Source organism: Theobroma cacao, chromosome 8 (genome assembly GCF_000208745.1).
Source record: "Theobroma cacao cultivar B97-61/B2 chromosome 8, Criollo_cocoa_genome_V2, whole genome shotgun sequence".
Taxonomy (NCBI): domain Eukaryota; kingdom Viridiplantae; phylum Streptophyta; class Magnoliopsida; order Malvales; family Malvaceae; genus Theobroma; species Theobroma cacao.
The window spans coordinates 10,159,067-10,171,170 of record NC_030857.1 but is presented as its reverse complement, the minus strand read 5'-3'; the positions used below and the strand labels follow the sequence as shown (position 1 = coordinate 10,171,170).

At 33.8% G+C, this 12,104-nt stretch overlaps 1 protein-coding gene across 1 annotated transcript; it reads left to right on the top strand.

Moving 5' to 3' along the window:
- On the top strand, positions 4,069-11,154 carry LOC18592573. Its single transcript, XM_018126090.1, has 9 exons — positions 4,069-4,658; positions 5,509-5,595; positions 6,091-6,180; positions 6,332-6,418; positions 6,530-6,649; positions 6,991-9,090; positions 9,221-9,367; positions 9,742-10,250; positions 10,621-11,154. The coding sequence occupies exons 1-9, from the start codon at positions 4,611-4,613 to the stop codon at positions 10,778-10,780; spliced, it is 3,348 nt and encodes a 1,115-aa protein (XP_017981579.1). The 5' UTR covers positions 4,069-4,610; the 3' UTR covers positions 10,781-11,154.

The following is a 12,104-nucleotide window of genomic DNA, read 5'->3' as shown; positions in this document are numbered from 1 at the left end:
TTTAAACTTTCAACGAAATTTATATATTGAATTACGTTTTTTACAAAAAAAAAAAACTAATAATATATATAGGAGGGAATCAAACTAATATCGTACTTTAACAAAATCATATTAATTTAGCTTTTAATCTATACAATTGTTATAATTATGTTAACATCTTCTCAAACTTAAAGTGATATGGTAAATGTTAATTTGAGTTTTTTTTTTTTTTAATTAGAGAAGATGAATTCGAACCCTACTCTTTAAATAAAGAATTATACATCAACTAATAAACCAAATGTCAACTTAAGTTTAAAAATTACATCTTGAAATCAATTGTCGCTAAATAACAATTCCAATGACAATCAAAATTTGCTAAAGTTTGTGCCTAATCAGAAAACATTTCATGCTTTAGACCCACAAATTATAGTTGTTTTTTGTTAAAACGGTTGCAATTGACTTAAAAACTTTAGATTTCTTTATCCTGCAATCAGAATTAGCAAAAACATAAGCCTAATTCAAAATCAAGAAATCAAAACCAATAATTATAGTGACCTTAAGGAAATGCTGATGTAGTAGAATATATTGTAAGCTTACGTAGCAGAACACGTAGCAAGGTGACATAACAGAACACGTGGTAAACAGTTCTAGTAAGAATAATAATTCATGTAATCTCATTCTTTTTGGTTTTGTACGTTAGATTAATATTAATTGAAGTGATAGCAACGTATGAATTCAAAATGTAAAGGATAAGAAAAACAAGTCGTGAGAAACCCAATTAGAGAGAGTAAAAGAAAAGAATATACAATAAAATTTCTATATATTAATAGCTTTTGGATCATGAAAATTTATTAATTAATTGGGATATTATTTAATCTATAAATTAATAATTTATTAATTTATACATTAATTAATAAAAAAAATTAATTTATCAATATATTTTTTATTTTTTTCTAAAGCATTGAACTTAATACATGTGATTATACGAATATTATCTAATTAGCTAGTTATGAATTATCATTATTCTATGTATTTGTTTAACTAAATCAAGTTCATAAATGTAATTAGTTTTATTAAATAGAAGTCATAAATCTATCAATTTTTGCAACAAATAAAAATTACATTCGATGTATATTTAATATATTTCATGAATGCGTAAAGTATTGTGTGAGTATAACATAGAAAAAATTCAAATTGCACCAAGAAACAACATCGTATTGCATAATTTTCTTTTACAGTATGAAAACATTACACCAGAACTTCTTAATACACTAAGATTACGTTTAGTTAGCAAAATAGATAGAAATAGAATATAATAATTATTATATGGGAATAGAATGAGGTGGTAATAGAATAAAATAGTTATTACTTTGTTTGGTATGATAAATGAAATAGAATAAAAATAATTATAGAATAAGAAAGGAATAGAAAATAAAAAGATAAAAATACCTTTTATCATTTATATAACTATTTATTTTTAGTAGATTTTTTAAATATTAATAATCTAGAATTTAATTAAAATATTAATAATTTAATATTAATATTTTATTTATAATTTAATCATTAATAATTTATTAAATTTAATTATTATTATAATTAATTATTTAAAATATTTATAATTTATAACTTAAATATTAATATTTTAATAATTAATATTTTCAAATAGTAATATTTAATTGATAATTTAAATGTTATTATGATTGTTTATTTATATTTTATTTTATTTTTAAACATTAATAATTTATAATTAATTTGAAATCCTAATAATCGATCAGTTAAATATTAATATTTTATTTATAATTTAGATGATATTATGATTAAAATATTAATACTTTAATTAATTTTTAATTTTAAAATATATATTTATAATATATTATTATAAATTTAAATTTTTTTCTTTTCATAATAATATTAATAATTAATTATTTAAATATTAATATTTTATTTATAATTTAATCATTAACATTTGAAAATATTAATATTTTATTTATTATGATTAAAATATAAATAATTTTAATTAATTTTTAAAATTAAAATGTTATTTTTCATAATATATAATTGATCATTTAAACTTTTTTCTTTTTTATAATAATATTAATAATTGATAATTTAAATATTAATATTTTATTTATAATTTAAACATTATTATGGTTCAAATATTAATAATTTTAATTAATTTTTAAAATTCAAATATTATTTTTTATAATATATAATATGTAATTTTTAAAACTTATAATTTTTTGAAGTTATTCCTTAACTAAGAAATAGCTAATACCATGGGAGTGTTGGTATTAGCTATTCCTTAGTTTTAACTTATTTTGAGAAAAAACTATTCAAGAGAAATGACTATTCCTTGAAGCATGTAAAAACCAAACAAAAGAATATATGTTCTTTAGGAATAGAGGGGGAATGGCTTAGCCATTCCTCTAACCCAACATGCTATAAGAAAAGTTAAAAGATGAAGTCCAATGAGACATCAACTTCAAGAAAAAACAAGTAACATTAGAATTATATTTTACAAACGTCTTCTAATTGAGTTATGTATATATATAATTTTGATATAAAAAGAAATTATTAATTTATATTAAATGGGATCTTTGTGTTTTTTTAAAAATATTATTTTATAAATTTAACGAATTATTAATTTATCATATTAATCTCAAGTCAGGATCAATAAAAAAGATTAATTAATCAAGATTATTAATTTATCAAGGTTTTATTATATGTTTGAAATTTTTGAGGGTGGTGATGGATGGCATGAAAATTAATTTACACTCTAAAGAATTAAAACTTTTCCTTTCAATGGCTGATGTGTTTCTCGTTTTAGTATCATATGCTGAGAATCGATTTACTGATGCTTACCTGACGACAGTATACAATCACATGAAGTTAGCCTAATACTTGTATCTCCGTCAAATATCCTTGTTCAAATGACCATAAAAAGAAGTAAGAAGAATGACAACATTGATTAAAATTTAATAGTAACTTAGTCTAGTGTCATGAATTAAGTTTGGTGTTACTATACTAAAATCTATATCGTACTCTATAAAATTAAGCCAAAAATAATGAAAGGAGCCTAAGAATTTCTGCTCCGAAAAATTAGCAGTAATTGAGAAGCAATTATCCCAAAAATGTGGCTTGGACAAGATCCCTAGATTGTTTGCAAGGAAAAGACAAAGGTGTCTGTACACTCACACCACCAAAATATCCCAAGGGAGATCCACCCCTTGGTCATTTGGTTTCACCTGGCCACTACATTCTCCTCGGTTGACTGCCCGCACCCTCCCTAACGCCACCAAATCTCACCTTTCCTGGCCCCACACCCACAAACGCTGCCCAATGAAAATAACCCACCTACTCTGCTCCCTGCCGTAAAGTTTCAATTACACCTCTTCCACTCACTTTTTGCCACGGAACGTAACAGCTTGAGGGCTTCTACGTCATTTGGACGTCCAGATTCTCAAATTACAAAGACGCCCCCGCGACGTGGCTCCCTAGTCCCTTCAATGTCGTCTTTGTGTTCCAAGTTCAGACCGAAAGTTAAAAATGTGACTCGAACGTCCTCCCCGGTGGAAGGTCTTGTTCGCCACATCACTTCAAAATCATTTCCAATTATTCATTCATTTCAATAAACATGACATTTCTTAATTCCAATTTACATTTTTTTCTGATAAAATTAGAGTAATATTTTAGACATTGATTGAATTATAAACATACGTTATTAGTTAGAATTTTTCTTTGATTTTTAGGGTTATGAACACTCGAATAATCAGAAATGTATTTGTAACATATTATTATTATTATTATTATAGAATCTACAAAAGCTGCAAAGCTTGCAGCAATGTTTCTAAAGACACAATACAAATTACCCTTTTTTAGTTCTGCCATGGCAAACAAACCCCAAAGTGATTAAAAAAAAGAAATAAAAAGAAGCAGCTGCAAGTCCTGTTGAAGTATTCAATTCCTTTTTAGAGCAAAAAGGAGTTTAGTATTAGTAGCAAGTAATTAATTATTACTAGCAGATTAATTAAAAAGTTAAAAAAATAGGAAAAAAGAGGGGAATGCATTGGAAATGTCTTCTCATTTCTTTTCAACCTCTCAGGCGATTTCCTGCTTACTTTTCCCATCTTTGACTCTCCCCTGTACTTTCTCTATTTTTTTTTTTTTTACAAAGCACAACGCACAAAACTCCAGCCCCTTCTCCCTATCTTTCTCTCTCCTCCTACCTCCTTTGTCGGTCCGGTTCCACCGGTAACTGCCTAGTACTTCGCGGGTGGTTTCCTCCGGTCTCCGCCGCTGCGCCGCCTTTTGACCTTTGAGTCGTCCGGCCGTCAGTCAAATTTAAGGACCGACTTAGTCCTGGTGGTTTTTTTGAGGTGAATGCTAGGGTTTTGGTGTTGAAGGAGGAGAGTCCTTAGATCTGCGTTAAAGTTTGGCTGGAATTATTGTTTCTTTTTTGTTTTGGTTTTTTGGAAATGGAGAGGTGAATGTGTTTGGATGGTAAACGTAGGAGGGAAGAGGAAGAGAAGAGAAGAGAAGAGAAAGGAGGAGGTGGTAGCAGCAGATGATGAACGGAGCTCAAGAGAGCGATCGTAGAGGGAGGTGGCATTTTGGTAATTTCCTCACATGGAATGGCAGATCTTGTTAGCTACGGCAATGCCCAACGTGACATCGACCAGGTCTTTCTTCCTCTTTTTCTCTTTCCATATTTCCTCATCACTCTTGTTTTTCTTTATTTTTGATAAGTTTTAGGCTTTTGAGGGTTCTTTCTTCTCAATTTCTTTGTTACTTTGTTTCACTTTCAATTTTGTCCCCCGGTTTTTCTGATCAGAGGGGAAGAAATGAGGGTTTTGTTTTTGTGCGGAAATTTGATTTTTTTTTTTGGTTATTTATGGAATACCCGAGAGGAGTATCTGGTTTCTGCTTTCTAGATTTTAGGAGACTTTTCATAGCTTAAAAAAAGGGTGTCTTCTTGTGCCTAGTTTAGGAGAATCTCAAGAGTTGTGTTTGAGAATGTTATAATTTATATTACTTCTTATTATTCGATATTTAGGGGAAAAATGGGTTGACAAGTTTGGTTAATGGAATTCGAAGTTGCATGCTTGGTTAGCAGCAAATGGAAACTCTGAGTTGAAGACATATCGTCTGATAAGTTTTCCCAATATCAAGGCCATGCCCATGCCTATGTGCTTGGTATTGTGTAAATAATACATTGACTAGGATATTAGACCTAGAAATAAGGCGATGTTTATGAACATTGTATATATACATGTGTATTAGTCAGGAACAGAGTGAGGGATGCTTAATTGAGCGGCGTGATGCTTCATAATTATTGATTCATAAAACTTTAAGTGACAGTGCGAGATTTGGTGAATACAACTTAGTCATATTGTTGTTGTTGTCATTATTATTATTATTTATTGTTTTGTTTCTTGATGGTTTTGTTGTTGATTTGGTTCAATGATTTGCTGCATATATCTTGATGTTGTTATCCTACGGATTTGCATGTAATCTTTTTACCTTATGTAGGCATTAATAGCTTTGAAGAAGGGTGCTCGGCTACTGAAATATGGTCGCAAGGGAAAGCCTAAGTTTTGTCCATTTAGACTTTCTAATGTAAGTTCGGTTCTAATTCTGAATTCTTTCTTTGACCTTTCTCTGACGTGTGAATGTCACTATTTCTGCTTTGTGAGACTGTTAAGTTGAAATGTGGTTAAAAAATATTGAGGGACTGATGAGAAAACCATGCATAAAGTTCATTTGCTTTAACTATTATTCAAACACTAGTTATATTGACGTTGAGAGTTACTCAAGTGATGATTTTATGGTCTAACATGCTTTTAACTTGGTTTGGTACTTGTCTTTTTCCACTGCATAAGCCTGCCACTCTGAAAATGGAAACAAGTGTGTAGTGATTGGCTATCTTTGCCATGCATGCTGGTCCTAAGTTGACTATAATTTTAGGACTCTGTTTTTTATTAACAATTGGTTCTGGTTTTCTTATAACTTGGCTTTTGCACAATTGCTGTGTTCTAGGCGACCAACAATTCCATACGTGTTTAATTTCTGCATGGCCTACCATACTAACTGTATCATTTGTTAAAATTGCAGGATGAAACATCTTTGATCTGGATATCAAGCAACGGTGAAAGAAGATTGAAGCTAGCCTCAGTCTCTAAAATTATTCCTGGACAAAGAACTGTGAGATCTCTATGGTTTTATTGTTACATATATAGTATATTATACTCTTATTCTTTACTGCTGTTATCTCAACATCTAGTTTTCCTCCTGCTATACTTGCATTTTTCCCTTGTGAAGTTATACTAATTTTTCCTCTTTAATGCTCTATCAGGCTGTTTTTCAGCGGTATCTCCGTCCTGAGAAAGATTATTTATCCTTTTCTCTTATATACAACAACGGGAAAAGGTCACTTGATCTGGTTAGTAATAGAACTTTGATATTCTGTTTGTAGATAAATGATCAACTATTATTGATTATTTTATCCTCTTACTTGCATCTGTTGTTAATTTATTGTGTTGTTGGTTCTTAGATTTGCAAGGACAAAGTTGAGGCGGAGGTGTGGATTGCGGGCCTCAAAGCATTAATATCCTCTGGTCAGGGCGGACGCTCCAAAATTGATGGCTGGAGTGATGGAGGCCTCTACCTTGATGTAATTTCATCAACCATTTGACTCATAACTGTTACATAATGGCATTTTCCTTGTTTGTACATTTCTGAAATGTGATAATAGTTTGCCGGAGAGTTATTGATGAATTAGTTCAGAATAAAGTCTGTATGTATATAAGATTACTTGGTTGTTTGACAAATTTAGGCGGTTTAGTTTACTCTGTCGGTATTTAAGGCATCATTGCTTTATTCTTTTCATTGCAAAAATTCTTTCATTTATAGGTATAATAATTTAAGCTATCTGGTATTTTGTTAATTGTATTACTGTTATAGCTATAGTTATACTTGTGTTTGACATCAATGTTCATCACTGTTTGATTTCAGGATGGCAGAGACCTGACATCGAATAGTGCAAGTGATAGTTCTGTTAGCGCTACTCGTGATATAAGCTCCCCTGAAGTTTCTGTCGGTTTTAACCCAAACACTTCTCCAAAGAGTTTACGGCCTGAGAATCCTTTTCATTCTGAGAGGTCACATGTAGCATCAGACAGCACAAATATGCAAGTAAAAGGATCTGGTTCAGATGTTTTTCGTGTAAGTGTGTCTAGTGCCCCAAGTACTTCAAGTCATGGTTCTGCACCAGATGATTATGATGCTTTAGGGGATGTATACATTTGGGGTGAGGTTATCTGTGATAATGTTGTGAAGGTTGTGGCTGACAAGAATACCAATTATTTGAGCACGAGAGTAGATGTGCTTCTTCCCAGACCTTTAGAGTCTAATGTAGTTTTAGATGTACATCATGTAGCCTGTGGGGTCAGGCATGCTGCCCTAGTGACAAGGCAAGGTGAAGTTTTTACATGGGGTGAAGAATCTGGAGGACGACTTGGCCATGGTGTTGGGAAGGATGTTATTCAACCTCGTCTTGTTGAATCGCTGGCTGTTACTAGTGTTGATTTTGTTGCCTGTGGAGAATTTCATACTTGTGCCGTTACAATGGCTGGGGAACTTTACACATGGGGAGATGGAACTCACAATGCTGGGCTTCTTGGTCATGGTACTGATGTCAGCCACTGGATACCGAAGAGGATTTCAGGTCCTCTTGAGGGACTTCAAGTTGCTGTAGTAACTTGTGGTCCGTGGCATACAGCCTTGATAACATCAACAGGGCAGCTGTTTACTTTTGGGGATGGTACATTTGGTGTCTTGGGTCACGGTGACAGAGAAAATGTTCCATATCCGAGAGAAGTAGAGTCTCTGTCAGGATTGAGAACAATTGCTGTGGCATGTGGAGTGTGGCATACTGCTGCCATTGTGGAGGTTATTGTCACTCAGTCTAGTGCTAGTGTTTCATCAGGAAAATTATTTACATGGGGGGATGGAGACAAAAATCGTCTTGGACATGGAGACAAGGAACCCCGACTTAAGCCCACATGTGTTCCAGCACTAATTGATTACAATTTTCACAAAGTTGCTTGCGGGCATAGTTTAACAGTTGGTTTGACAACATCAGGGCATGTTTTTACAATGGGAAGTACTGTGTATGGTCAACTTGGGAATCCCTATGCTGATGGAAAGATACCATGTTTGGTGGAAGACAAGCTTTCAGGGGAATGTGTTGAAGAAATTGCCTGTGGTGCATATCATGTAGCAGTTTTAACGTCCAGGAATGAAGTCTTTACATGGGGAAAGGGTGCAAATGGTAGGTTGGGCCATGGAGACATTGAAGATCGAAAAACTCCTACTCTGGTTGAGACTTTGAAGGATAGACATGTGAAATATATTGCTTGTGGTTCAAATTATAGCGCTGCAATATGTCTCCATAAATGGGTATGTGGTGCTGAGCAGTCTCAGTGTTCAGCTTGTAGACAGGCTTTTGGCTTCACCAGAAAGAGGCATAACTGCTATAACTGTGGACTTGTGCACTGCCATTCCTGCAGTTCAAGGAAAGCACTAAGAGCAGCTTTGGCTCCTAATCCTGGGAAACCATATCGTGTCTGTGATTCCTGTTTTGCCAAACTGAGCAAGGTTTCGGAAGGTGGTAATAACAGGAGGAATTCCGTACCTCGCCTTTCAGGTGAGAACAAGGACAGGTTGGATAAGGCTGACTTAAGATTATCTAAGTCTGCAGCTCCTTCTAATATGGACTTGATTAAACAGTTAGATTCCAAAGCAGCCAAACAAGGAAAAAAAGCTGAAACGTTCTCCCTGGTTCTCTCCGGTCAAGCACCTTCTTTATTACAATTGAAAGATGTTGTTTTGTCTAGTGCTGTAGATCTGCGACGAACAGGTCCTAAACCGGTTCTTACTCCATCTGGAATAAGTTCCAGATCTGTTTCACCTTTCTCAAGGAGACCTAGCCCACCACGTTCTGCTACCCCTGTTCCAACAACATCAGGACTTTCTTTCTCCAAAAGTATCACAGATAGCTTGAAAAAGACAAATGAGCTTTTGAACCAAGAAGTGCTTAAGTTGCGTGCACAGGTAAGAATGCTCTAATTGCTAGTGCTTTTAATATTGCATTTTATTTGGAGCCATTCTGACATATAGGAAGGGGGATGGACCTTGTGGAGACCGAATCAATGTAATTGTGATGATTATAAATCTGTTTTAGGTTGAGACCCTGAGACAGAGATGTGAACTCCAAGAATTGGAGCTTCAAAAATCAACAAAGAAAGCTCAGGAAGCTATGGCACTGGCTGCAGAGGAGTCTGCTAAATCTAAAGCCGCAAAAGAAGTTATAAAGTCACTGACCGCACAGGTTACCTTCAGCAATATATAGTTCTCTCTATTGTTTAATTGAACTCTCTTCCTCCTTTGGAAATCTGTTTTTATTTAGGCATAATTTGTGAAGCAATGTTAACATTCTGTCCTTGCATCAATTTGAAATTTGAAGCACTTACACTCAGGATATGCATAATGGTTTTGTTAACATTATTAGCTGTTGAAGATGATTGAATGATTCCTCTCATTAGCTTATATGTTAGAAGTACTTTTTATTTCAGTGATTATAAAATCCTTTGCATTCTTAATTGTGAGATTTTGGTGTCATTTTGCAATCCTAGCTTATTTTTTGCCTTTGTAAATTTGCTTCTTTTAATGCTCAAATGGATTTATTTCTATGCTACTTCCCAGCTCAAGGATATGGCTGAGAGGTTGCCACCTGGAGTTTATGACACTGAGAACATTAGACCAGCCTACCTGCCAAATGGCTTGGAGACAAATGGTGTTCACTATACTGATGCAAATGGAGGGGGACATTTGAGATCTGATTCAATAGGCGGCTCTTTCCTTGCTTCCCCCACTGGAATCGACTCTACTACAATCAATGGCACTCACAGCCCTGCCCAATTACTTAGAGAACCCACTGGAGCCAATGGAAGAGATGACCATTCAGATACTAGACTGCCGAATGGTAGTGCGGGTTTTCTGGCTGGTGGCAGTAATGTGTCAGAGGCTGTTGATGAAAAGGAATCTGGGTCTTTTGGAGATGGTGAAAATAGTATGAAATCTAGAAATTCTGCATTGGTTGCTAATGGCAATCAAGTGGAGGCTGAGTGGATTGAACAGTATGAGCCTGGAGTGTACATAACTCTTGTAGCACTGCGGGATGGAACTAGGGATCTCAAACGAGTGCGGTTCAGGTACATTTTCTATTTTCTTTTATATCTCACCATTTATGCTTTGCCTAAATACAACAATAAGAACACTAAAGAAGAGAAAAAAAAATTGATGAACAAGAAGACTAATGATGTTAATTTGACGTCAGAAAGTAATGTAGGTTTAGATTGTTGGTTTTTCACCTGAGTTATGTTAATCATTTTATAATTTCTGGTAACATGATCTAAACGAAATGGGAATCCTTCAAAGGAAAAGCAAGAAAAAAAAAAAAGAATTAAAAGCGCGCATGTATGAGGATCTGATTCTTGCATTTATGTAACTGGTGGATGCTCAATTTGCATAGCTATTTGATCTTGTGGATATGGGACATGAAAGAAATGTTGTTATGTGCAGCCGGAGAAGATTCGGGGAGCACCAAGCGGAAACTTGGTGGTCAGAAAACCGTGAAAAGGTGTATGAGAGGTACAATGTTCGTGGATCAGATAAAGCATCAGTTTCCGGGCAAACTGCCCGCAGATCAGAGGGAGCCCTCTCACCCACTTCTCAAGTGTAATTAAAGGAGCATCGACCCATTTGGTGCCGTGATTAGGCTTAAGGAGCGGGAAACAAAGCAGGAACCCCCGCTTTCCTTTTTTGTTGGCTCTTTACAATGGTTGGTTTTTTTTTTTCCTTCTCTAATTTATTTTCTGGGTATCTGCCCTTTTACTTACATATCTGTTGTATTGTAGTAGTGTATATAAAATCATCAATTGCTGGCAAGAAAATTTTTGTTCCTTGCTTTCTCCATCAACACCACTTTTCCTTTTTGTCTTTTCTTCAGTTACAACTATTCTATTTTGGTTGAACAAAAAATGCTCAACTCTGCTGTAACACAAAAATGCTACATGCTTGGAATAAGCAAAAATATTCCCCATTTTTTGTTTTTTATTTCCAGGAAAGGGTAAGGCCTATGGGGCTCATATATATATATATTATATTTTTTCTTTTTGTAACGTGCAAGTGTATTGAGTTCCCTGTAAATGGGACTCCAAGTCCAAGGAGGTGTTGTGTAGAGTTGAAAACTTATTCAGTCTTCTTCACCCTCCCAAGTGCAAGGCCGTCTCTGATTCCACAGCTGTTGCACACCCCTATCATTCCATCCTGATTTCTATCAATAAGTCGCCCTTAAGACATGCTAAATTCTTGATGGCAAACTACCCCCATTTTGGTAGGTTAGACAAATTGCCCTGAAATCCAATAAAAATCCATGTCAATTTTCCAAACCGCAAGACATCAATGTCATTCATTGAGGTCAAATTATGGACAAGGTATGCTAAGTGGCTGGCTGGGAACTACACAAATCCTATGCATATGTTTTGATTTAGTTATAGGAGTTACTGATCTGATCATTCATTCTATAAGTAGGAATCACACAATATACAAAGCAAGTTATTGCACCATTACATTAATTTTATGGATCATGAATTCTCTCAATCTTAATGCAACTGTTTAACTTTTGGATAATCACAAATTATAATGTCAAAGTAATAAATAACAAATTTTATGAACATCTATGGCCAGGTGTTTGAACATTTCTCTTCCCTTTTAATTCCTAACTCTTTACTTTAAATGTTCAAAATTAAATAGAATTCCGCAATTTTTGAAGTCAATATTCCTTCTTTTTCCTTTTTTTTAACAAAATAATGATAAGCAATATGTGATGTAATAGGGCTCATGATTGAAAGATATAGCAAAGAATGATGTCATGAAGGCATCATGCAGTTAGGTTTCTAATTCTGAAAATTTTGTGAACCTTGTCTGGCAATAGTCGCATGTATCCAACAACATATTGCATAATTTCTTTGCCTATCAAAGAAAAGATATTAAAGGCAATGTAC